This window comes from Peromyscus eremicus, chromosome 1 (assembly GCF_949786415.1).
Source record: "Peromyscus eremicus chromosome 1, PerEre_H2_v1, whole genome shotgun sequence".
NCBI classification, from domain to species: domain Eukaryota; kingdom Metazoa; phylum Chordata; class Mammalia; order Rodentia; family Cricetidae; genus Peromyscus; species Peromyscus eremicus.
The window spans coordinates 19,641,147-19,668,332 of record NC_081416.1 but is presented as its reverse complement, the minus strand read 5'-3'; the positions used below and the strand labels follow the sequence as shown (position 1 = coordinate 19,668,332).

Here is a 27,186-nt window from a genome sequence, read left to right as displayed (position 1 = left end):
TGTACAAAACATTGTTTTTAATAAGACACTCCCAGAGGGTCCATAGAGGCCTGGGGCACAGATGAAACTGTGCTAAATGTAACTCGGGCCCCGATTCAGAAACAATGGCACCTTGGTAATGCAGTTGTCTCCAGTGGTGTCCTTCCGAGCAGGGCATCTTGCAGGCGGCTCAAAAATGCAGGGAAAGCTTGTCTCCCAGGGTCAGAGCTGGTCCAGCATCACATGCTCTTGAGGTCCCTAAAGACTGCGTGGGCTGCATTCCGTCCAGCCGCTCCCATGACGCCTCCTCCTGGAAGAACCAAAGCTCCTGTCAGAAGCCCACCAAAAAGGGACAGGGCGGGGCTCAGAGAGCAGCCAGAATCGGAACAACTACCACACTGTCTGGGCTCCCTACAGCTTCCAGGCAGGGCTGGGGAAGGCCAGGCTGTGGTCACATGGGCCTCCTGTTCCTCAGGCTGCCAGACTGCAGGGAGGCACTTTGCAGTCTAGCAGGTAAAGCTGAAATGTAAGAATCAGGAGGGGCACAGAGGACACAGCTGTTGATGAGAGGTTGTCACCAGGAAATGACAGATGCAGCGAAGTCAGGTAGGCTTGGAGTGGGTACAGCAAAGAATTTCTAACTAGAAAAACATTACTGATCCTTTCTGGTCTCAAATATGGGCGAGGAATTCAGGAATGTGAGTCTCCCACAACACCTGGAGGAGTTTTCTCCACCCTCCATCAGAACGTGTCCCTACACCTCGGTGGGAGGAGGTGTGTACCCAGAGCTGAGGGTTGTGGCAGCCTGGCAGAGATCCTGCTGTATGCTTACCCTGCACAGAGGATGGCTTCCCACATCCTCCTCTGTCTGCAAGCTTACGACCTCCTTCATCCCACAAGCCCTTGCAGCCCACATAGGAAGTAGGTCACTCACCAGGGTGGGTTCCACTTCCGCAGAGGTACAGGCCCTGGATAGGGCATCTGTAGCCAGAGTGTTGGGGCACTGGACGGGCGAAGTAGAGCTGGTCCAGGGACATGGCACCATGGAATATGTTCTGTGGGGGCAGGGCTACGGTTGTTAGCATAGGCGTGCTATGGGGCTTTGCCATCCTGGCTGGCTCTTCCTCTCTCTACTCTCTAACCCAGGTCCTTTTGCTTCTGGATATTTCCCTGGGTTCTTAACTAAGGGTGAGAGAGGAGAGGGACATGTCCCAGGCTGCAGGTGAGAGAGGAGAGGGACATGTCCCAGGCTGCAGGTGAAACTCCCATGGTGCTTTATTTGGGAAGAGAGGAGTAGGGGCCTCTATAGTCTGTCGGGAAGGCCGACTTGCTCTGTTGGCACAGGCTCTTGCTGGGGCATGGGTCTTTGGGCAACCACCATTTCTCTCTTGGGCCTTGAGTGTCCCCACTCCCACACCTGTCCCACAGACATCACTGTCAGCAGCAGATATGGCACAATGGGACCTCGTTCTGCTCAATAGCTTGGGCCAGACTGGCCCAGAAAGACAGTGGGTGTCCTAAACAAGAAGACCAGAATCTGCTAGATGTCACCATGGGCTGTTCTTGCTGCCCTCTCATCTGGTCCCCATGTGAATCACTTTTTCCCCCAAGCCTGTTCCTCTCAAGCTATCCTGCCTTCAATGACCACACTGCCATCCTATCCTTAGCCTCTGGTTCAACCTTCATGTCATGCCCACCTTCCAGATCAGACCGTCATCAACACTTCTCACCCATCCCTGTCTCGTACTGATTATGCACACATGTAGTGGGTAGCTGTTCTAGCTATGACCTTGAAGCATCATCGCTCCTAGTGAGGTGGCAGGTAACTGTTACACCTGCCTATGACCTTGAAGTACATGCCCCTGGGGCGTGGCTGCTCGGGATCCTGAAGACCTGGGATGCACGTACAAGGCCCTTGCTTTACTCCCTCGTGATGGTTCTGGATGCTGGGACAGACCAAGCATCTTAGAAGAAGATCAGCATGGGACATAGCTCGGCTTTCCCGGATCCTACAATAAATACCTGTGCTATAGTGAGTTACCCCCTAATAAATTCCCTTGCTCATTAAATAGACTCCACGGATTTCTCACGTCACACACAGTCTGTGAAGTCCCTCTCCCTCCCTGACTTTCTGCCTTCTGTCTGGATCAGTGCTGCCAAAACAAAAACATGACCAAAGCCATGAATGCAATTTTAGACTTACATTTAAAAAGAAAGAGGAAAATTGGTGACATTTATGTCAATAGTGTATTTTATTCCTCTAATAGATCCCAAATCTGATCATCTTGGTACATAGTCAATGTAATAGCACTAACACGATGGCATCACTTGTGTCCATGCTGGGTCTCCCCTATCACACACCATCCAGCTCACTCTGGCCTTTTCCGGCTCAGTAGCTGCTATGGCTGGTGGCTGAGGGGTTGAAGGTGTCTCCTCATGGAACTCTGGACTTCTCACAGGCTCCCTGCCTCCTCATGAGCTCCCTGGTTCCTCATGGGCTCCCTGCCTCCTCACGGGCTCCCTGCCTCCTCATGAGCTCCCTGCCTCCTCACAGGCTCCCTGCCTCCTCACAGGCTCCCGGACTCCTAGCCAGGTTCTAGCTTCTGGCCTCCCATCTCCTTTATCTGGTAAAGTAAACTCACTACAAGAGCCTGTTTCCTTAGGGAGGGAGCTCTCTTTAGAAGAGGCTGATGGGATGTTGGGGCAGAAGTGCTTCAGACCTGGTGATCTTCTCGAGTGGCATCTGTGTGTCTGTGTCCTCTCCTGTCCCCTCTCAGCCATGGGCTCTACCACTTCCTAATGAAGGCTGGGTAAAGCCCAAGGTGGCCAGCTAGGGAGGCAGGTAGGAAAGTGAGTGCCAGGAGGCCCCAGACCTCCACTCACCCCTCCAGGAAGCCCGAAGATTTTCTCTAGATCCGGTGGGGTGAGGATGTCTCTGGCCAGCACAGAACTCTTGAAGCGGGGGGCGTAGGCCTCGATGCAGTCAAACACTGGGGAACCCAGGGAAAGCATTGGGAAGAAGGGGGGACAGTAAGGTTGTATGACTCCTAAGTTTACTAAAATCTATTGAATTATGTGAGTCAGGGGTTTATTTTATCCTATGCAAATTATATACCAGTAAGTACAAAACAAACAAGATGAAAAATGGTCCCTAAGCAAATGCTTTATCAAAGAGGCATGTAGCCAGTCCAGCCTCACGCTCTCATTTCTTACCCCAACTTAAGCACGAGACTACTGTCACTTCCCGAAAATGTGACATATTTTGCTTCTCGTTGCTTTGCCCAAACTGTTTCTTTTGCTGGGGACATTCTTCGCACTTGGACCAACCCCATCCATTGTGGAAAGGGCCAGCTCAATGTTTCCTCCCCGGAGTGCTCTCCTCGTCTCCGGCTCATCAAGTACAGTGTACTCTGGTGATCTGCCCCCTCGCTAGTCTCCCCAACTGGACTCTGAGCAGCTGGAGGGTAAGAGTGGAGTCCTCTGCTTTACAAAAATGTTATGAATTATTGAGTGTGTGTGTGTGTGAGTGCGTGTGCACGCATGTGTGCACATGTGGTCCAGTGTGTGTGGAGGTCAGACGACAACTAACCTTTGGGAGTTGGTTTTCTCCGTCCACTGAATGTTAGATTACCAAACTCAGGTTATCAGACTTGTACGACATGTGCCTTCACCTGCTGAGCCATCTCTCTAGCCTGGGACCCTATCCTTTTGGCTTTCTTAACTTAGTGCCTGGTCACAGCCAACATTCACCACATTGGTATAAGGTGGCCTTGGACACATCTCTTCCCTTGGGACAGCACCTGCGGAGTTTAGCCTGGATGAGGCTGTGTGTGTGTGGGCGTGCCCCGTGGATCCCACGGCCAGCTATCACCCTGCAGAGCATCCTGTGATGCATTCTTTACCTTTGTCTGCATAGGTGTTTTTCTCCTGCTCATCCCAGATCTTGCCTCCAGCCAGAGTGTAGGGCGTGTATTGAGTGAAGAGGGAGACAACATGGCAGCCAGGCGGAGCCAGGGTGGGGTCCAGCGATGAAGGAATGCAGAGCTCAATCATAGGTCTGTGATGTGGTGGTGGGGTAGAGAGGGTCAGGACTGAGAAGAGCTCAAGGCCACTCCGAGGTGACATGAGTCGAAATTAAGGCCCTCAGAGACCACCAACCTCGGCTGATTATCGTGAGACCATGGTGGTTAGCATAGACCAGACCACCTTTGTGATGTTCCTCTAGACCCACAGGCCCAGATTCCAGGGCTCTGGTCCTTTCTCACCGGGCTCAGAGATGCGGTCCAGTCTTGTCTTCCTTCCCCATAGACCTGTGTTCTAATCTGGGCTCCCCAACTCAAATACTACCAGGGTCCAGAGAGTGAAAACCACGGAGGGGTCAGGCCCAAGTCAGCAGGTGCTCAGGTGTCCGGGGTCCAACCAACCTTGTCCCTCCCCTGCTGTCCCAGGAACCTTATCTAGAATAGGCCAAGGCAGAGCATCTAGACCTATTGAACCACCACAGAATGGTGCCCCACGTCCAACCTACCCTCTTTCCTACCTGAAGCACAAGTCCCTCAGCTCTCTAGATACATTTGGCCCTCCATGCCTGGGTGATCTGTGCATTCTCCAACTACAGACTGAAAATACCATAAAAAAGGAAAACTGTGCCTCACTGAACATGCTGACTCTCCCCCTGGCATCACCCCATAAACAGTATCGCATGGCAGCCCTCTACCCGGCACTCACACAGGTATTTTAAGTCACCTAGAGATGACTGCTGAGCTACAGGGGGATGTGAGAAGCTTAAATGCAGAAGGGACCTGAACGTCAGTTTTTGGTAACCATGGTTTCCGGGATGCTGGAGCCGTTCCCCAGAACCATTCGCAGACCGCATGAGCATCTTTCAAGGCCACGTGAAATGCCCTTTCTCAGGCTGCCAGCCCTCAGCTCTCACCTTAGATATCTGCCAGCCTATCCAGTCACTGTCCAAACCCACTGCCTAAATCCTCTCAACCCTCCCAGAAGCCCCTTCCATTCTCATACTTTTCCAGGTGTTCCTCTCTTACACACCACTTCCTGTCCAACGGCAAACCTCCCCCACCTTACCCTTAAAACACACCCAGTGTTTGGACACTGGCCATTCCTTCTGCTGTGTCCACCCAGGTCCCAGTCACTGTCCTGTTCCCCTCACACTCTGCATTCAATAACCAATTGCAACAGGACTCCTCTCTTTTTGTGTACTTTTTTTTTGGGGGGGGCGTCTTCCTAAAGGAACAGTCAGGCTTTCCTTGAGTGAGAGCCAGAGCAGCGGACAATGCCTGGCTACCGCTGCCGCTCTGCACGCTCCATTTTGGCCTTGTCTTTATGTTCCTAATCCAGCAGCACATCCCTGCCCTAGGACACCTGCTCTTTGCGCTGGGTGTTCTTCCTCAGCTACTCCACAACCTGTCTTGCTTCCTTCAATTCACTGCTCAAGTGTCCTTCTTTGAAAAAGCAGACCTCCCCTGGCCTGCCATCTTTTTCTCCTCAGTGCTTGTTATCAGTGCGTGCGTGGTGTTGGCTGTTTTCTAGCCAGCAGAGGCCAGCACAGAGGCAGAAGATCTTTTCTTCCTGCTCTGTGTCTGAGCTGACAAAGAGTTGGCACCACATGAGCAACCTAGCATCTCTCTTTCATCTTCTGCTGTGAGTTCTTTTATTCATTCATTCATTCATTCATTCATTCATTTATTACAGTACTCTGTAATAAATTTGTATACAGTACTCTGCCTGCGTGTGTCCCTGCAGGCCAGAAGAGGCACCAGATCTCATTACAGATGGTTGTGAGCCACCATGTGGTTGCTAGGAATTGAACTCAGGACCTCTGGAAGAGCAGTCAATACCCTTAACCACTGAGCTATCTCTCCAGCCCCCAAGCTGTGAGTTCTTATGCACCAGACTTATCATAAACTTGCGTCGGCTTCACATCCCAGGCCCCACAACCTGTGCCCGGTGGGAGCCTGGCACTGAGTAGGATCCCGGCACATGTCTGTTTAACAACATAGAGGATGAAGGGTGTACGCCCCACAGAGCCCGCCTGCCGTCTGCTCTAAAGGATGGAGACACAGCCAGGACGGGAGGTGGAGTGTGGGTGAAGGGGCTCCTCAGACATGACTAGGGGACAAGTGAGCATGTCTCCTCTTGCGTCACGGTACCTGAGAAGCCCCTTTTCTCTCTCAGAAAGTAGTTTCTCCTCTTCTCAGAGTACTGCTCTCCTTGGGACTGTCCTCCACTAACCTGGGACTCTCCCAGCATGCCCCACTCTTCACCTCCTCTGCTCTGATGTCCAGATTTCTTGTCTGAGATACATTTTTGTGTTCTTGGAACATGGAGATGTTGGGAATCTCCAGCTCGGGGGTGGGGTGGGGGGGCATTCTGAACCCCAAGCAGATGTTGGGCTGGGAACTCGACCCCACTTCTCCATTCCTGCCCCGCCCAAAGAATGATCACCAAGTGGTGGCTCCCCCACTGGAGCCACTCAAAGACTGAGCCTACAGGGTACGTAAGCTCCGGTTCCTAAAGCTTCCATGTGGTTTCTCCTGAGATCACCCGGGGATGCTTGGCTCATTAAATCTAGACTTTTAATTCAGTTTGATTAGGCTTATTGCATCGGTGGAGTTACCACTACTGGGGGATTTTTCAAAAATACTTATCAGAAGAGACTTAGGCAGACTGGCCCTGGGACACTGAATGAAGGCTTAGTGCCAGGTAGAAGAGGCCAGGCCCCTGCCTCGGAACACACAGGGGACACAAAGGCCAGGTCTCACCTACTTTTTGGAAGGCAGGCCACCCTGGGCATCTTCAAAGGCCTGGTGGAGGATCAGGGTGTCTTCACAGTTCAGGTGAATGGAACACTGATGATGTGGCTGCGGCTGATCCCTGGGAACATTAGGGGCCGCCCGGAAGTTTGGCAGCCTGTCCACAGCCACTGAGGAGACAAGAGGTCAGGTCGTGTCCCTAGCCTTGCAGGCCCCCCCGCCCCATAGTCACAACCTGCTTGTCTAGCTAATGGACCAGAAGTCTGAAAGTAGGACAAACTGGGGAGACAGAAGGAGAAGACAGTGTGGTTGGGTTTCCCTGATTTAGAGTTTCCCACACAGATGGTGTCAAAAGGCAGATGAACCAGGCGTCTCTTACCATTGATCTTGGTGACAGGAGATTGTGTGTCCAACTGAGAGATCCTCTTCACAAAGGCCCCGGGGAGCCACTCCTGGAAGGAGAGAGCTCTGTGAAAGGCCAGGGGTAGCCAAGGCCCAGAAAAGCTGCCCACACCAGTCTTTCAACCTCTATCTGAGGAGATCCTCTTCTTCCTTCAGAACTCAGGCCCAAACTACCCCTTCTGTGAGAACTTCCTGGAGTCCCCTCACTTTAGGCTAAGCACCTCTTCCTCTGCCCGTGGCCCACTGTCCTGGCTGGGAGTAGCTCTCATCACGTCCTGCTTGGGACAGGGGTGACATTTCGGTTTTTTTTTTTCTTCGAGACAGGGTTTCTCTGTGTAGCTTTGCGCCTTTCCTGGAACTCACTTGGTAGCCCAAGCTGGCCTCACACTCACAGAGATCCGCCTGGCTCTGCCTCCCAAGTGCTGGGATTAAAGGTGTGCACCACCACCGCCTGGCAAGGGATGACATTTCTATGCACCCTATTCCTTTCAGTCGTAGCTCTTGCTACTTCAGAATTGTCCTAACAATATGCACTGAGAGTTGTTGAATTTTGTGAGTGGAAATATTCAGAGACAGTAGTGCTTTGCCCCCAAGAGCAGGCTGCCTGCTCAGACACATTATCTTATCTTTCAGGGACAGGGAAGGTATGGCCAATTGCAATGTTCCGAAGTCCTGAGCCTTTCCTGGACGCACGCCCCTTTCCATGTCTCTCCACAGTATCCCCCACCTCTGCCCCACTCACACACGACCCTAGACTGGCTGGGAGACTTAGCCAATGTCAACAAATAAGATGGCTCCAGATCAAACAATCTGGAGCTTGCATGGCTGAGCTTGCCTGCTGTTACCCTCTGCCAGGCCGGAGAACGTGCTGGAGCTCCTGTGCCAGAGGCCACAGGGTCTGTCCTGAACCCCCCACAGCCAGCCAGGTCCCAGTCACAGAACTGAGTCCAGTCAAGACGGGCAGAGGAACAGCCACAGCAGGTGACAGACGAGCCTCAGCAGCAACTCGCTCAAGATCAACCAATTTCTCCCTGTCTATGAGCTAAGGTCATATCTCCCCAGAAGTTTTATGGCTGTGCTAAAAACAAAACAAAACACAAGACAACACAACAAAAAACCTCCCAGACCTCCATTCCCAGAGTTAATACTGCAATAGATCACTGGCAGAGGGTAGAATCAGAGACAGAGAGGGGGAAATCCAAATACAGGTAGTAGACAAGTCAGAATTAGAAAGCAGACCTGAGCTCTGGCACTCGCTTGGCCTATTGCAGGTGGTGTGGTTGAGGTCCTCTCACTCATGAGGCTTCTCTACTGTTTGCAAGCTGCCAACTTCCTCAGAGAAGGAGGCTTAGTCCTTGGATCTCCCACCCTGACGTCATCTGGGCTTCTCACCCCACGTTCCAAGCCCTGTGTGGCAGATATTTTACCTCTACTCTGACCCACCTCACCTGTGGCGTCAGCTCCAAGAAGGTGACCTGTGGTGATGCACAGGATAAGACGACTCTGCTCCTCACCTCCTGGCCATCCTGCAGTGTGACTCCTTGAACATGGCCTTCACTGTTCACCTGCACCTTAGCCACAGTCTGGGGTCCCATCAAGAGACCCCAAAGCCCCCAGAAGAAAGCCCAGGTTAAGAATAGTGGGTGTGTCTCGTAGGCACCTAAACTTCCTCACCCCCAATCCATGCCCTTAACCAGAGACTTCTCAGGAAGCCTTGATGCAACCTATCCACCATGGAGCATAATCCATGCATGGTTTCATGACTGGTGGACTGGAAGGGTTTGCTCAGCTGCCACCAGGCCCCAGAAATGTAGAGCCCAGATTCTGGGCTTCCCTTGTTCATCAGTAATTCCAAGGTCTCTCTAAATCTATTCTATCCTGCCAACAGTCAGGGTTGGGTAATGGGGTCCACACCTTTTCTGTGAAGATACTTGCTCCATGCGTAGTAGCTGAGCTCGCAATGGCATCAGAGAGGGCACCCATGCCACCTTGAACGTAGCCCCAGGCGCCCTGCATTCCCTCCAGGCTGCCCATCACATGATGCAGCAGCACATACCTGAGGGCAGAGCACAGAGCACCAGGGGCTGAGGCGGGATCCCATCTCAGTTTCAGATGCAAATGACACTTCCTGTCCTGGACCTTCACCTCCTTCCCACCCCAGCCCTTTCCCTGAGCCTTTGCCGGAGCTCAGTGCCCTGCCATCTCACGCCACACTCTCTCCCTGTGCATATGTATGACGCAGGACTCCAGCCTCCCTGTGCCACAATCACTCCAGGCCCCTGCCTGTCCCTGCCTGTCTACCTCCAGTAGTCATCTCTTTGTGGGTGCATGTCTGGCATGCACGTTAAACCCAGCACCTTATCATTCTCTGAGCTGTTCCTTTTCAGTGTCCCCACCCACATGAAGGGCACTTTCAGAGTTCCAACAGAGACCCTGGTGTCACCCTTGACTGTGTGTCAACTCCTCAGAGTGCTCAGACGCCTCTCCCTTCTCTCCCTTAGACACAGGCAGACCAGGGTCACCGGCGCTCCTCAGCACTTGCTTCCCTGGAGGCCACCCTCTGTGGAGCCTGGATCCCTGGTCTCAGGGCCAGATGCTCCCGTCAGCCTCCCTTTCAAAGCCTTTGCTGTACTGTACTGCCTGAGGGCAAGGCCAGCCTCATCAGGTGGTGTCCACGGCTCCTGCCTGGTGTTGGCCTGGTCCTACCATGCTCCCTCACACTGCACACCCCTACTAAGCCGAGTCCCTTTGGTTGCTGGAATGGAGCACTTGTCCATGCCACTCGGGCTTCTCTACCTGCTGTGACCCCAGCCCGGAACCTCTCCTTCCTCAGCTTTTTGCCAGCAACCCCCTTCTCTTCTTCCCATTGTTTCAGACCAAACATTCCCTGCTTCAGGTCTTTTTTCACAGCAGGGCAGTTTTCCCTGCTGACCCACTATCAGAACACACTCCACACTTCATGGTCTCTGCTTGCTCCAGGTCTCTCTCCTGTGAGGATTTCTGGTCCCTTGTCTACTGTGTCTCCAGCCCCCAGCACAGGCAGGTGCTCATCAGTAGCTGTTAAGTGAAGCAATGGATTTCTAAAAGGCATGTTTCACAAGCTGGCCAGTGGCTCAGCTTCCCTAAGACCCAAGCGAAAAGGAAGCGAGGCCCCAGATCCACACTGGCTGGTTAGTCAAGAGCTTGGCAGAGGGCAGCCAACACTGGCAATGCTTCTTCTCCACGGCCCTGGGGAATTCAGGGCTGGCTTGACCTCTGTCGAAAAGCCACTTCCTGGGGAGGGGCTTTCATCCTGGAGAGATAAGCCACACTGACAGCTCTAGCTGCATCTTAGGAGTTCAGACCACAACCACAGCCCTCACTGTGTCCGACCGCCCCTCTCTGATTGGGCTCTAGACACAGCTGCTCACAGAGACGGGCAGCTGCTCCTCCCCAGGAGGAAGCTGTGTGAGTATGCAGCCAGAGAGACATGGGCTTTGCAGGAGTCAGGTGGGAGAGAGGAGGAGGGAGAGAGGAGGAGGGAGAGAGGAGGAGGGAGAGAGGAGGAGGGAGAGAGGAGGAGAGAGAGAGGAGGAGCAGGAGGAGGAGGGAGAGAGGAGGAGGGAGAGAGGAGGAGCAGGAGGAGGACAGAAGATGCTGATAGCAGGAAGAGGCTTCTCCTGGAGACTCGTGGAGAAGAGCAGCTAAGAAGGAATTCTGGGGTTCAGACAGCATGTGCTGCAAGTCAGCTTTGGGCAGAACACTTCTTTGAACTCCAGTTTTCAGCTGTGACTCCGAGAGTCCATTCATCATGCATGATATGCCGAGCTTCACAACTGGTGCACTAGCTGAGCTCAGAAAATGGTGCTCTGTGAGCGTCTTCATTGGGAAATATGCTCTCCTCAAGCAGTCTCCCCACCCCCCACCCCTGTCACCTTGGGCCCTACTCACCCACTCCCCGGAGTGTGGGGACTTGTCATGGCTCCGATCACAGCATCTGTTGCTAGAGTAGCCTTCAGAGGCTCGGACTCAAACCAGTGGTCCAGCACCTGGAGAACAAAGCCACAGAAAGGCTCAAGGGCCTGGGTGGCAGGAGAGGTCCCTGGGCCATCATCTGGCCATACTCACCTTGGAAATGGGGGCTGTGAGGACCTGGTAGTACTGGGGGAGCTGGGCTCCCAGGGTGCGCCCTGAAAGAGAAGTAGAAACATCAAGTGAGACAGGCCTTGAGGAGACTCTGTTCCCATCCCCAGGGAAGAAGTAACAGGAAGAGGCAGAGACCTGGTGGAGACAGCGTGACTCTCAAGGGCAGTGTGTACTTTTCACCCCTTAACAAAGCTGTGGGCCCTCTTAACCATCTTCAGCTCTGAGCTGTTTCTCTGTAAGATCGGAGACATATTTCATATGCTACTGTAAGGATGAAGTAGGAAAGATCTGTAATTTCATGGGCACCTGTTACATTTTAGCTGCAGGACAGGGTTCTGGCCATTGTGGCCCCTCTGCATACTTTAGCAGTTGGCAAAAGTAGTTGCTTGATAAATATTTATCATAATAAATGGTTATTGCATGAAGCTCCTAGGACTGGTAATCTGAAAAGGAGTCTACTTTTGGTGTTGATGACAAAGTCCACTTGCTTCCTCCATTTCCAGACTCTCTGCTGTATAAATGCAGCAACAACGACATTATGTAGCCGCTGACCTAATGCAGTGACAACCACATAATGTATCTGCTGACCTAATGCAGTGACAATGGTCCAGTGTAGCCGCTGACCTAATGCAGTGACAACCACGTAATGTATCTGCTGACCTAATGCAGTGACAATGACCTAGTGCAGCCGCTGACCTAATGCAGTGACAACCACGTAATGTATCTGCTGACCTAATGCAGTGACAATGACCCAGTGTAGCCGCTGACCTAATGCAGTGACAATGACCCAGTGTAGCCGCTGACCTAATGCAGTGACAATGACCCAGTGTAGCCGCTGACCCAATGCAGTGACAATGACCCAGTGTAGCCACTGACCCAATGCAGTGACAATGGCCCAGTGTAGCCACTGACCCAATGCAGTGACAATGACCCAGTGTAGCCGCTGACCCAATGCAGTGACAATGACCTAGTGTAGCCGCTGACCCAATGCAGTGACAATGACCCAGTGTAGCCGCTGACCCAATGCAGTGACAATGACCCAGTGTAGCCGCTGACCCAATGCAGTGACAATAGCCCAGTGTAGCCGCTGACCTAATGCAGTGACAATGGCCCAGTGTAGCCGCTGACCTAATGCAGTGACAATGGTCCAGTGCAGCCGCTGACCCAATGCAGTGACAATGGCCCAGTGTAGCCAGTGACCTAATGCTGACCTAATGCAGTGACAATGGCCCAGTGTAGCCAGTGACCTAATGCTGACCTAATGCAGTGACAATAGCCCAGTGTAGCCACTGACCTAATGCAGTGACAATGACCCAGTGCAGCTGCTGACCCAATGCAGTGACAATGGCCCAGTGTAGCCACTGACCTAATGCAGTGACAATGACCCAGTGTAGCCGGCTGACCCAATGCAGTGACAATGGCCCAGTGTAGCTGCTGACCTAATGCAGTGACAATGATCCAGTGTAGCCACTGACCCAATGCAATGACAATGACCCAGTGTAGCCGCTGACCTAATGCAGTGACAATGACCCAGTGTAGCCACTGACCTAATGCAGTGACAAAGGTCCAGTATAGCCGCTGACCTACTCTGTACCATGACTCTGGGCTTATCCGTGTGGCTCACCAGCCAGTGGGACAGTTCTAAATGTGTCACAAATGGAGCCTTGTAGCTGGCCTGGGCAGCAGGGCTTGCCCCTGTGCATCTCTTTGATGTAAGAAGTACATGCCCAGTGTAGCATGCTGCCTCCACACACAGGGCGAGAGACACGGAGAGCAGAGTTGGCCCACTGGTTGCCCCAGCCACAGACATGTGCATGAGACCAGACCCGAGCAACTGAGCCCTGCTGGGATCAGCTGAACTACAAAGACAAACGGGAAAGAAATGCTGACTCGCAGATGCCAAAGGAGTTTTGTGGGGCTTCTTTTTCTTGCGACCATAGCTAACTGATTCAGTATTTTTCTAGGATGTGGGAATTTGTCTGTGTACTCAAAGGGTGGTAGAAAAGAACAGCATACTTCCTGATCAAGCTTCTATCGTAGACCCACGGCAGACCTCCCTAATTGATCACAGACCTTTTATTATTTTTGGTCTAAATTTAGTATTCTCTCTCATTTGGAGGCAACTCTTCAAATTCTCCTGGTTCTTACATCATGTTCTAGCCATGGCTGTGGCAATGAGCTCCATGCTGTGATCTGATCACACACTGGAATTCCTACAGCATCAAGTGAAGGCCTCTGTGAGAGGTACCTTTCCTTTCTTCTCTGGGCTTCTCTGGCACCATGCCAGTTCATCTACAGATGCATGGCCCAGAGGCTACTGTCTCATGAGGGAACCCCTGACCATTGGGGAAAAAGGCCCTTTCCTTCTCTTGGAAATGGTCAAGGACCTACACACCTCTTATAAAGGACTTTCCTCAGAGAGTCTCAGCAGCACCAGTGTCTTATCACCTGTCACCCATGGCCAGTGCCAACATGCACCCTAGTACTGGTGCTGCCTCTAAGTGGTTTGAATACGACGTTTCCCCCTAGGCTCATGCATTTGAACACTTGTTCCCAGTTGTTGGCACTGTTTGGGGAGGTTATGGAACCTTTAGGGGTGGAGCTTTGCTGGAAGAATTATGTCACTGGGGATGGGGCTTAGGAGTTTCTCTCCTAAGTTTCTCTCCTCCCTCCACTCAGTTTGCACTCTCTCTCTGTGGCTCCTGCATGTGAATGGAAAGTGATCCACCAGCTTCCTGATCCGGCCACCTGCTGCCATGCTGTCTTTACCATTATGGACTCGAACCCTCTGAAACCTTAAGCTAAAATAAACGCTTCCTTCCTTAAGTCACTTGGTCATGGTACATCATCACGGGAACAAGAAACAGCTAATACAGCTAGCTTCTTCCTTCAGTGCCCTCTTTGGGTGCCTTGGGGTCACCCTTCTAAGTATACACAACCTTTTGTATTGTGCCCCATTTTTAGGGTAGGCTGAAATTTTGGGGGGAGTGCCTAGCAGCTTCTGTGGTCCATGGTGTATTAGCTGACTACACCTGGTGTCCAGCCCCTCAGGTGGCCAAGCTCCACCCTACAGAAAAAAAGTCCAAGACTAGGCCACAAAATTCCCCCAATTCCTGAACTTGCCCCAAGGTCAGGCCCCAAAATCCCGCCAATCCCAGGTACTACAAGAAACCCTGTATAAAGCCTGCAACCCTCCACTCCCCCTCAATTATTTGCTGCTTCTCCTGAGCAGAGGCAGCCACCTTCTTGTGTCTTTCCCAATAAATATCTTGTGTGAGGTTTGCTGTGCAGTGTGACTTTGTGGTATTCCTCGGCTCCTGACTGCCAGGATCCCTTTCCCCTCAGAGCTGTAACACACACACACACACACACACACACACACACACACACACACACACACACACTGGTGGAGTCTTGGAGCTTCAAGCTTAGGTCCAGGCATCCAGAAAGTGGACTTGTTTCCATGAAAGTCACTTTCCACACCCGGATTTCCTGTACTTTACTTACCTGCCTTCAGCAGCGGCCTCAGGGTGGACAGTGCCTTGAGTCTCTGTAGCAGGGAGCCACGCTGGAAGGCTTCTACGTCCACTGGGGCAGCATCCAGCAGGGGGTCAATGGCTAGCACCAAGCGTTTCATGAACTCCTCGTACCTGGGAAAGGCCTGCAACAGAGCTTCAGGTTAGCTTTCCACAGTCCAGAACCCCACAGGATACTGCCCCATGCCCGGTCCTCTGTGCCACACTTCCATATTGTAACTGATTCTTACTTGAGAACCATTTTTGTCGTATATAACTTTACTATGTTAAAGTTAAAACGCTTCCACATATGGCTGTCATGGCCCATAGCACAGCCCTGACGGTCCCTCAGGCCACATCTAGCTGGGGCTCAGCCTGGCTCTGCTCAGTTCTTCCACTTCCAGGTGTATATGTCACATGTGAAGGACAGAGAAGCCTGTGCATTAGAACAGCCACCAGGGCCAAAGGTCAGTATGGCCAACACCAGCCACACAAAACTGTCCAGTGTCTGAGGGTATGGGTATAGGCCCTGTGACAAAACCATTTGGAAGCTCTATGTCCTTTGTGTGTGACTGATGGAAGGCAGATGTCTTCCCAGCATGCTGACCACTCTTTTTTCATCTCTCAGTCTGACACGCCGCCTTCTCCCACATAGCCACAGAAGCCTGTGTTCTCTCGCTTAGCAGCCTCCACAGCAGAGCTGTTCACAGCCGGGGTCCAGTCTCTGCCCTCCTCGCATGGGCTGGTAACAGGAACAGGGATAGAAGTTGCTACCACCAGAGATTCTTACTGATTCTTAGCCCAGGACTTCGGATTTGGGCTCAGCTAGACATACGGACAAACCCAGGAACTGTGGTATTACATGAAGTTCTGTGGTAAAGAATTTCTTCAAAATCATAATTAATAATAAAGTTTTCCCTAGACCAGGCTTGCAAAATGACAACTTCCAAGCACAAAACCATAGACTGAGGCCTTTGGGTTCCTTGGGAAATGTTCCAGGCCTCCCACTGTGTGGTCACACACAGGCAGGGACACAGGCACTGGGACCTGGCCATGCACTGATGTCCACAGGTGTGTCTGACAGCGGCAGGACTTGAGCAAGGGTAGAGATGGCCCTCAGCCCCCGGCACTGGATGTTCCTGAAGACCGGAGGGCAGTTCCGCTGTCAGCCAGGCGCTATGATCTCCAGCAGAAACGTCCCCCAAGCTCAGCTATGGGGGCTAAGTGACGCTGCTCAGGAGAAGACATGGGACTGTTTGGCAGGATGTAGGGCTTACAGGCAAGCTCTGAGGGATACAGGCTGGCTCTGCTTCTGCTGAGCTCTTCGCTCCCTGACAGCCAACAAGAAACAACCAGCACCTCACACTCCTGCCGCCCCAGCCGTGAGCTGCTCCCGTCACGACACCTTCCCACCATCACGAACAAACAACAAGCCAAATAAATCCTTCCTCCTTTAAGTTGCTTCTAGTCTGTATTCTGTCACAGTCTCACAGTCCCAGCAGCTAACATGGCCAGGCTTAGGATGCTCTGGGTAAAGGGGCGAGTGCTGCATGCCTGTGGCTATCCGGGCTTTGCCCAATGCCAGATTAGCACACCACAAAGCAAGTGCATCGATTGCACGAACCTAGGTTTTCTTCACAAGCATGCCTCCACTGAGACAGGATTTGGTGCCACACCTGCAGCTGGCACCCAGGCTGTTACAAGAACGGCCATTCCAGAACACTTCCTCGATTGCAGAACCCTCCATACCAGGCCCATTGCGTCACTCACTGACTCATCTGGATGAAGCCAGCAAACATGTTCCTGCACTAGATCTGCAGGAAGCAGCTTGCATTCTCCATCTGGTGTGTGTTCTGTGAGGCAGATCTGCACACCACCACAGACACTTTCTTGCTTTGGCCGTCATGGATTGATGTCAAACTGAAAGAATATTTTCTTGTCCTAAGTTCTTCTTGTGGGCTTTCCTGGGCTTTAGGATGGGTAACACGTGGGGTTCTGAGTAAAAGCAGAGGGATAATGCATTCCAGGGATTCCTTTATGACATCCAGCATGCAGAGACCACCTGCTCAGCAGCCTCAGATGAACACATGCAGGCTCCAGGAGTCCCAGTGTCGACTGGTTTGAACCACTGTCCACCACTCCTTCTCAGAGTGCCTAAGGTCAAAGGCCAGCATGGACCAAGTTGTCCAGGGAAAGCGGCCTGTTCAAGCCACACAGCCTTGACACCCATCTCCTCTCGAAAGCCTGCTCTGGGTTGCTGAAGGAGGATTTAAATCCCTGTCCACCTTCCCTACCTGAGCATCCTTCTGTGAGAACTGAGAGATTTGCTTCTGGTTTTCAGCCACGTCTGTGCCCAGCAGAAGGGACCTTGGCACCTTGCTCAGTGTGCCCTCTTCCAGCATGGGGGTGAAGGAGTAGGGATTTCGGAGGTGAAGCCTCAACCCATGCTTCTGCAGAACACACAAAAAACACAGACATTTTAGGGATCTGTGTTCCTGCTCGTTCTCCAGTTCCATTTGTGTGACCAGCTAGGTGTGTTTGTGATTGGTCCCAAGGTGTACAGACCCGGTTCCTATCTTTTTAATAGATGTTACAAGTGACCCTCTTGCCCAGACACTCACTGATAGACCAATGAAGCCATGACACACAACACTCCACCATGCACCCCATCCTGTAACATGTCAGACCACCCCACCCATACATACTATTCTTACTTCATCAGAAAGGGCACTCAGATTTACAGTTACCACTACACTACAGCTCTAGAGAGCTTATTACCCTCTGCATACACACAATAATGGAAGTTCAGAGGAGTTAATCTGTCCCATGTCATTTTAGAAGGCAGATCTGTATTTTAAAACCACATATCCATGACTCCCAGGCCCTGGAACCCTCACTTCAGAAGTAAATAAGTAAACTAAAAATAAACAATAAAGCAATGGTTGTGTGAAAATCCATATGTACAAGGTGGATAAATTAGTCACATAATTTTTAAAATGGACATGCCAGTCTAATTTACTACAAGGTCACTTGAAGTGGAAGTTCCCTTGATGCATTTAAATCAGGACTTGATTTACAGACGTTTCACCAGCACACAGAGCTTCCTAAGAGCACATCTACTTCTCCAAAGGAGCCAAAGCAAGACTGTGTGCTAATATCAGTTGGATGGACTGTGGCTGCTTTCTGGAGACTTCTTGTCCTGACCCATGGCCTGCTCCCTCACTTTATGTCTCTGCTCAGATACTGCCTAGCAACAAGCCCCACCCCGGCCCGGAACACACTGGCAGGCTCTCTGTCCCCTTTATATGTATTTTGTCCAGAATGCTTATCACCACATGGTTAATTACACATACATTTGTCTCCACCTCTCTGGGTGGAACACAATACTTCGAGGTGGGGGCACTGTCTGTTTTGCTACTGTCATTTCCTCCTATGGCACCTTCTCTAAGTGTTCCAGTGACTGAACGTTGCTGACAGGATAGTGCCACAGAGGATAAAAGCAAGAAAGCAAAAAGAAGCCCATCCTAGCATTCCAGGGGATGCGCAAACCGGAGACTTCCCAGAGGACACCTGGACACTTTACCTAGGCAACGGGATTCTGCAGAGCAGAATCCAAATGTGGGTAGGGACTGGGCTGGGGCAACTTAGGGCTTTATTATTATTATTTTTAAAGCATTAAAGTTGAGACTTCTTTATTGCAGGTTGGAGCAACTTGTACCTTGGGCCCTCTTTTTAAAATTTAATTTTGTGTATACAGGCATTTTGTGTGTATGTGTGTGTAACACCTTGTGTGTCAGATGCCTGTTGAGGTCAGAGGAAGGCATCAGGTGTTCTGAAACTGGAGTTACAGATGGTGGTGAGCGGTCACGTGGGTGCTGGAAATGAAAGCCAGGGCCTCTACAGGAGCAGGAAGTGCTCTTAACTTAAGGGCTCTCCAGCCCCTACCTTGGTTCCTCTTGACATGATGAACTGTTTAACTGTGGGGCTATCCTCAGCTCCTCCCTTCCCCTCACCACTGGCATCTCTTATATCTCTGAACCTTGTCAGCTCTGTCTGCAGAAGTTGTCCACGCCTCTCCAGCCCCATGTCCTCATCACAGACTGCCATCTTGTGGTCCGCTGAGCGGCTGCCTCTGGTATCTGTGGGCCCTCCATGCCACCTCGACCACGGCCAGGGGGCTGATCTTCTATAAACTTGTCAGTCCCACACTCTGCTTCCTGACTAAACACCTCTTCTGCCTTTTCACTGAAGCTACAGGAAAAGCAGTCCTAGCATGAGCTGCCCCGCCCCCTTCCCCGTATCCCCTGTAGTCGGACTGCTCCGGCCTGCAGGGGACTCTCTGCTCAAACTTGCCTTGACCTGCCTACTTCCACATCCCCTGGCCAGAGCGCTCTCTGTTCAGATGTCTAGTGACTTCTTGCCTTTTGAACATCAGCTCATGCATCATCCCTTCAAGGAGTTCCTTCCTGGTCACCAGGTGAGGGTGGGACTTCACTTCTTCCTAGCACACTGTCTTCCATTTTTCTTTCTGTCATCTACCTCTAGTTAAAGTTCGCTTACTGTACCTCCCCTCAGGCTTGTTCTGGGCCCGGTACAAAGCAGGCACTCTGGGGACATTGAACAAACCAGTCGATATGCAGCCCAGGGGAAGTTGAGTTATTTCAAGTGTAACTAATTGAACATGGATGATTTTTTTTTTTTCCTAAACTGATCCTATGGCTTCTACCTGTCATTCCTGATTGTTCAATTATGAGAAGGAAGAGGAAGATAATGCTAAGCCACCACCAGGATGTCCAGGAGTTTGTTCAGGGAATGCAGTTAGCCGGAAATAGCAAACCCAAAGCAGCCTTTCCTCTGTGAGTCTCAGCGTGCACCGCCATCCCAGGTGGAGAGGGACAGGGAAGGACCAGCTGTGTCTCACAGACTGGAGAATGTTGGAAAAGGCTGCTCTGGGGTCCCACAGCTAAAGCAGCTTCTGAGTGAGAACCTTGGCACTCCTCACGCCCCCCCCCCCCCGACTCATACCTAGGTCATCCCTACCATCGGCTAGCTCTGAAGGACTCACCGCAGGCAGATGTCCCCAGTAAAACATGAGTGGAAGGAATGTGGATGGGAGAGACCTAGAAGATCCTCCAGGGATGGGAGGGAAGGCTGAAGCTGCCTCTGGCCCCCAAATCCGCCACAATACAAATTCCCTTCGGCTATAGTATGAGATGGACTGAAGAGCCTGGACCTAACCCAGGCTTTGGTTAAATTCTATCCATTTCTGATACTATGTCTCCTCCACTCTCCTTTTCTCTCGGAGATAATAATTTCTTCCCTTGGGCTTCTGTTATCACCCAGTCCACAGACTCTTGTACCTGGTTCTATTAGAGCAAAGAGCTTTACAAACAGTGGCTGGCGTCTTCTTCATTTCCACTTGAGCAGGACTCGGACACTATGGGAGACGCCCAGGCTCTTTTCTCTAAGGTGGGAGACAGCCCAGCAAGCACCTCGGAGCTAAGTCAGCCCCAGGAACTGTGAGCAGAGAGTCCCCTGCAGGCTGTGGCTGCTCTGAGGAGCGGGTGGGGACAGAGGCAGGCATGCCAGGGGACAAAGGTTAGGGGACCAGGAGAGAACAGGGGGCGGGGAAAGTCTTCAAGGATCCCTTCCAAAAGGCCCAGGAGCCCGAAGAGGCCCCAGTCCTCTGAGACAAACGGCACAGTGGTGGTCAGTAACTCCCTCTATACCAGTCTGACCCAGGTGAGGGAGGGGAATCTCTTTTTAGGCAAGATCACCACACACGTTAAAGAGAAAGCCCCATGTTATAACTAAGGCCAAGCCGAAGGCAAGGACAGCAAAATGCAACAGAAGCGGGACAAACAACTGTCCCCTTAAGAGGACTGTCACACCCCCAAGTGGTACCCAAAGGTCTCAGACCTTCGGGCCTGTGGCCAGGATGGGGGAGCGCTGCTGGGGGAGGGGTTACAGATTAAACAAGGAGCACATCCCAGGTACTGCAAAGGAAAATCTCCAAGCTGCCTCTAACCTGTTTTCATGCTCTAGCCTTTCATGGCTATATTAAAAATAATCCCGCACTGGCCTCCCAGCAAGAGGAGGTCCTCAGCTGTCTGTCACTAATGGTGGGGTTAAAGGTGAGTCAAGGTGAGGGCTTTAACCTGGTCACAGAGCTGAAGGGTAACTGGCGACAGTAAATACGATTAGTCCCTCCTGGCCCAACGTCAACAAACGTAAAGGGTAAACTAATGGTCATACATGCTATTCCTCCCTGGTCACACAAGCCAAAGGCAAACTCAGGGTGATACGTAATTCCTCCCTGTTTTAGGTGCATTCCAAGTTCTGGGCCACCCAGAGCGACTCTTAACAGACTGTAAATCTAAGCCAGTGACACTAAGGTTAAATATTCCCCCTTGACTAGGCCTTAAAAGGTGGCGCATCCAGCTGGGCGGTGGTGGTGCACGCCTTTAATCCCAGCACTCGGGAGGCAGAGCCAGGTGGATCTCTGTGAGTTCGAGGCCAGCCTGGGCTACCAAGTGAGTTCCAGGAAAGGCGCAAAGCTACACAGAGAAACCCTGTCTCGAAAAAAACAAAATAAAAAAAAAAAAAGATGGCGCATCCAAGGCCCACGCCATCCTGAGAAGAGAGCAACTTTCCGCTCCTTCAACAAAAACCCAGGGATAAGGCTATGGGTACCCAACTCTCGCTTCCTCTGGTGTGCCTACACTGTGTCTCACTGGCATAACTTTGCTTTGCACATTATTAAAAATATCTAGCCAGCCTGGGCTACAGAGTGAGATCCAGGACAAGCTCCAAAGCTACACAGAGAAACCCTGTCTCGAAAAACCAAAAAAAAAAAAAAAAAATCTGTCTACCCCTCATCTTCCAGCTCTTTCCCCTGATACCTTGACATCCATGTTGAGGGCACTCCCCCCTAGCTCCAATAAACTGTCTCTGGCTTCCTTTCTGTGTCTGTTTTTAAGTTCTTTTATCTTTGAGACCAAGAACGTGCAAAGGGGACTCTGCTTGCGGCGACACGGTTTCCTGATCATGCTGTCAAGAACGGCGGTAGATATGCCAAAGTTTAACAACGGCATGTTAGGGAGCTCTGCAAACTCAGGCGCCCAAAGCTGCATGCAGGGGCTTTATGAAGACCAGGTAAGATTCCAGGAGGCAAAGGGAGCTGGAAGCCCCGTCCAAGGCACCAACCAGGTGCTGCCATGCAGATCGAAGGTCTGATTCAGCTAACAGACCTCATTTTACAAGAGGCCTGTTTCTCATTTGAGATTTCCAAGCTTTTAAAACAGAGGGCAGCTAAGACAAAACCAAGCTGTGGCATGTGGGTGGAGATGTGTGGGGTAGACAGAGCCTGGAAGACAGGAAAGACCTCAGGGAGGGAGCGGATCAGAGTATGGGATATGATGCTTCCCTCCCAGGCCAGGAAGACGGAATCACTCCAGCCCTTAACCACCAGGCCAAGAGGGGCAGCTGTACCTTCAGCTCCAGGTCTGTGTAAATCTGTGGCCTCAGGAGGCTGAGGAGATAGGATGCTCGGGAGAACTTGAATCCTGGAACCAAATCAGAAGAACCAGTCACCCCGAATCATCCCTGCCTCTTCTCCCCACCTCTCTGGGCTCACCTGGAATGATCTCCTCCGTGACAGCTGCACCCCCAATCACATGGCGTCTCTCGAAGACCACAGTGTTCACCCCCAGTCTCTGGAGGTATGCTGCCTGGGAGGACAGAGGACCCTTTCTTGATCCCTTGGACTTGACCAAGGAGCCTCACTGCAGGGCCTACACCATGTCCTTGGTAATAATGTCTAGATGTCCTCTCAGATCTGGTGCACCTACATCTGCCCCTCCACTTTCCAGCTGAAGATGACTGTCCTTCCTTTAGAGGAGGCCTAGTGCCTGGGGGACACATATTGCATCCTATCTACCCTGCCCTGGATGTCCCTCTCCTTCCTCTAGGCTGGAACAAGCCCCTCTCTTCCACTCAGGCATATATATATATATATATATATATATATATATATATATATATATATATATATATATCTCAAAGGCAGTATAGTAAGGCTGAGAACATCAAGCCAGAATCTTCAGTTCAACTTGTCATTCTCATTTCTGCTGATCATGTGCCCCAGTTCCCTCCCATGTAAAGACAGAGCTAATGACTACAGTTCCAACTTCCGTAGCTTCACGGGGCTGGGGAGAGTTACCTCAGCTGCTCTCTAACGAGTATTACAGTATGCTTCATTGCATGTGCCCTGACACCTGTGGCACGTGCAATAAAGGGATGCTGTGGCTGTATCTAAGCTTCATTTGGAAGAGATGACTGATGCAGGGTTTCTACAAACCTTTCTCTAGTATTCAGTGGGAAATGAATAAATACATATTGAGCTGAGCTAGTCTAGGACTGCAGCCTAGTCTAGTCTAGCCCTGCAGTCGTGTGTGTGTGTGTGTGTGTGTGTGTGTCTGTCTGTCTGTCTGTCTTTGCACCACTGATATCAACGTGGCGATACAGAGGGTGAAGTTCATGAGTTACATTTTGCGAAGTTCACTGGGTCACTACTAGGCGGGTGTACCCAGCCTGCCATGCTAGGAACAGTTGCTGTGGTGCTCCCTACTATGCAGGTGGGAAACTGAGGCTCAGTGAGGGTAACAGCTGGCCTTGGGCTCCCAGAGCTGCTGTGTAGGTGGCGGGAATCTAGTCTCCTGATAGATCCTATTGAGAAGAAACTGGCGTTGGGGAACTGGCCTGGCATGAAGGGAAGCCATGCTGTTCTCCTTCCCCAAATGGCATCAGGAAACCAGGCTGCTCTGAGATGGTGGATGTGAGACCGAGCTCTGAGCAAGCCCACTGTGGTGTGTGAGCACAGCGGGAGGTCTCTGTACTATCTAGGAAATACCAACACCCCCCCACCCTCCCCACCCCCACCCCTGGCTACAGATAAGCTTTGAGATTTCCAGGTTGTTTTTGCTGAGAGCATCTACTGGAGAGCAAGCTCCTTTTTTTTCAGATCCTTTTTCAGTTCTTTCCAGCACTCTCTTCCTTGGAGAGCACAGACTGTCTCCAACTTGGTGTGAGAGATCCTCCTGACCCCATCTGCAACTCTATTCCAGGGACATTTTATAAGCCTTTCACAGGCCATGGGGACCACATGCCTGTGGACCCGTGATGTCCCCTCTAACTGGCCCTGGGTCAGCACTACATGCATGGACAAACTGCCCTCTCCTCCCCGGTGGCCTTTGTCCTGCTTGCTTTTTTCAAATCCTCCCCTTCACTTCTGGGAGTCACCTGCTCAGGGGCCAGTGAAGTGGGACCAAAGCGGTACTCACAGCCACCAGCCCGTTGTGTCCTGCAATGAGACAAAAGAGAGAAGTGTTACTAAGTACAAGTTCTTCAAATGTTGAGTCCCCATTTCTATTCCCAGGCCACAAATATCCTCTCCCCTGTCCACATTTGGATGCAGGACCACGTCTCACAGGGGTCAGGAAGCCCACCCCTGGTTCTGTTGACCTTGGCTTGGAAGCTCTGTTCCTTGTTTCAAGGTCAAGGGAAGTCCACAGATACCTGGACTTCTGTCCCTAGAGGGAGCTGGTGACCATGTATGGAACCACCATGGTGTACAGGGCTGTGAAGGGAAGGTGGCCATTTGCTGGTATGTGTCGGCAGGGGCTATTGGGCCAGCTGAGTGCCATTCAGGGGGACAGTTGCTGTCACACATAGCTTATTTGACCCAAGTGTGGCTCATACCAGGCACAGCTGTGCCCCTAAAGGCTTTATCCACACAGGAATATCTTTGTCAGTCCCTAGTGCTCCAACAAGGAAATGTGAATAGTTTGAAATTAAAAAAGAACGGAGTGACTAACACATATACCTTCAAGGTGTGCACCGGTAACAAGGTGGGCTCCATTCTGCAGGTGGGGGTGTGTGCTGGAACCTGATTTCTCACAGGTTCCCAGTAATTTCCGTGCAAGCGGCATCAGAGCCACACTGAGTGCCCAGGCCCCAGGCTGCTCGACAGCTCAGCTGTTGGTGGAGAATCACTCACAGGCAGAGAAAAGCTCAGAGGATATCAGCCAGCTTTGGGGCCTCTGGTCACTTTTCTCCTTGGTGAGGGATGCCACTCTTAGCCTTTCAGATGTCAGTAGATGGTTATGATCCCTCAGCATCTACCGGGACCCAGTGTGGACTCAAATAAAACTCTCAATTCTTCACCTGACAAATGTCCACAAGAAGGGGAGTAGCAGTGACCCCCATGATGAATTTCTCCATGGCTGAGTTGTTTTTGTTTTAAATTTCCCACATGGAGACATCCAGAATTTTAGAGGTCACTGAGCCAACTTCTCGTCCATTAACGGAGCCTCTGAAACTGGGTTTTTCAAGCCCCTTTGCTCACGGTTCATGAGAATAAATGTAGCTTACATCATGACCTGGCATACGGCTGACTAACAAATGTTTTCACAGAACCAAAGCTCCCTGCCCTAGTGTTAACCCCTCCTGTGATCAGTCTACATGATAATCTATGTGGTTTTAAGAATTAGAAACATTTCATAAGAAAGTTTAAAATAATGCTTGTTGGACCTGCCATTGGTTTGAACCTGCAGCTGGAGAAGCCATTCTCTGAATATACACGTAAATTCAAGGCAGGCAACTCCCAGCTTCATCTGGCTTGGCCCTCAGAGAAGCATTTAACAACCAGTGGCTGCCTTCATATGCAAGGCAGAGAGTAACACGTTTGTAACATGTTTTCTTCATGTGAATGTGGAACCCCGTGGAGTTGAGGGAGGAGAATTAGTAGTCTCTGAGAAGCGCTCAGCCTGTCGCAAGGCCATAACAAGCACTGTAGTTATTTGGCTTTTCATTAGCTGTACTTATCAATCCTGGGAAACTAGTAAAGTCTTCCTGGCCAACTGGTCCCAGTTCAGCCATGAATGGACACACGGACTTCAAGTGAAAGGGGGCAAAGATCTAAACGTCAGAATCCTACCTCCACACCCTGGCTGACTCTCTTCTAGTGGCTTCTAGTGACCTGTCCCCGTCTGCTGTGGGATCTGCTAATCCCCAGGCCTCAAGGGATGCCCTCTCAACAGCTGATGCCCTTGACTGGAGCTTGCTGAGCTTGGGTCCTGCTGCCAGCCTTTTCCAGACTCACTCCCTGTGTGGGGTGCTGGGTCGGCGTGTTTTCAGTCGAAAAACATGGCATTTAAATCAAGAGCACTGTCTATTTGATTTTTAAAATCGTGTGAGACACATCTTTATTTTAGTGTTAATAATAAACACAAGTCTGTGTGTAATGAACACCCATCAGCGCACACTCGGAGAGGATGACTCTCAGCAGGCACCCAAAGAAGCCGTGTGATGCGCCCATGGAAATGGGAACCTATCATCTATACAGAGGCCATCTGCAAATAAATGCCTTCAGACCCCAAGAGTGTGAAACGGAAGGCCCTGGGGTGGAATGCAGCCTGGCCCTAGGCTGTGCCTCACCCCATTACCCAGCACACTTCAGTGCTCTGAGCCCCAGTCAGCAAAATGTTGCAGGGCCACCACAATGTCTGAGGGAAGGCAGGCGGTGGAGAAGGGCACCATCTGTGGATGCACAACAGGGTATCTGGGACACCCCCCTCCCCCCAAAAAAAAGAATCCTCTTTTCTTTATGAATTAACTCTCTTTCCTCTTTGGATAGGTGACCTCAGTGGTGAGATGGGTACCAGAACTCAGGGCTCAGAGTGGCAGGATTTCTTTTGCCTGCAGTCCAAGTTCTTTCTTCCTAACCCTTAAGTACCATATGCTTTCTGAGGGAGCTCACGGAGTCCGCGGGAGGGAACTCATTCCTTTCGCAGGAGGTCCAGGGGAAGCTCCTGAGTTTACTTAGTCCTCATTGACAGTCTAGAAAGATTTAAATCCAGAAGGCAAGAACCATTCTAGACCACATAGCAGGCCCAGGATGGAACCAGAACCAAGGGCTCCTGACTCCCAGACTAGGAGGACTCCATCACAAGCTCTGCTCACTGGCACTCCTGGCCAGGTAGTGCCCACAACCGAGGCGGCAGCGGGGCTCCCTGGAGGCCCCCCCAAAGGGCGCTGCCTTCTCTCTCTGAGCTCTGGCTCTGCCTTCTTTAGCTTTACCTGCTCCTATCACCACGGCATCGTACTCGGGCTTCAGGCGCCCCCCGGCTCCCGACTGAGCTCGTTTCCAAGCAGGGCGGGGAGAGGAGTGCAAAGCGCTGCAGAGACCTCGGCGGCTGGCAGCCATTTCTGCCCCCAGCAATTTTCTTTCAGTCAGCTTTTTCCAGCGGCCCAGGCAGGGGGAGGGGCTGAGTTACAGCCCAGTGTCCGCCTTGGCCTTGGGCCACATTTCCCAGGGCCTGGCCTTCGGC

General features: G+C 51.5%; 1 protein-coding gene across 1 annotated transcript; it reads right to left on the bottom strand.

Annotated features, from left to right (window-relative positions):
• Positions 1–27,186, bottom strand: Pyroxd2 (pyridine nucleotide-disulphide oxidoreductase domain 2). Its single transcript, XM_059246491.1, has 16 exons — positions 26,936–27,186; positions 24,139–24,158; positions 22,434–22,527; positions 22,289–22,362; positions 17,092–17,247; positions 14,790–14,943; positions 11,265–11,326; positions 11,088–11,185; positions 9,072–9,213; positions 8,606–8,740; positions 7,135–7,207; positions 6,769–6,925; positions 3,882–4,036; positions 2,863–2,969; positions 914–1,034; positions 1–289 (listed from the first exon to the last, which is right to left on the bottom strand). Exons 1-16 carry the CDS (start codon positions 27,060–27,062, stop codon positions 219–221), a joined length of 1,746 nt encoding a protein of 581 aa, XP_059102474.1. The 5' UTR covers positions 27,063–27,186; the 3' UTR covers positions 1–218.

Excerpts from the sequence above, each read along its gene's own strand:
- Pyroxd2 (XM_059246491.1), bottom strand. The coding sequence starts at position 27,062 with ATGGCTGCCAGCCGCCGAGGTCTCTGCAGCGCTTTGCACTCCTCTCCC. Across the intron at positions 9,214-11,087 it reads CCCCACACTCCGGGGAGTGG|GTATGTGCTGCTGCATCATG; the intron begins GTGAGTAGGGCC and ends CTCTGCCCTCAG. Across the intron at positions 290-913 it reads CGGAAGTGGAACCCACCCTG|GAGGAGGCGTCATGGGAGCG; the intron begins GTGAGTGACCTA and ends TGGTTCTTCCAG.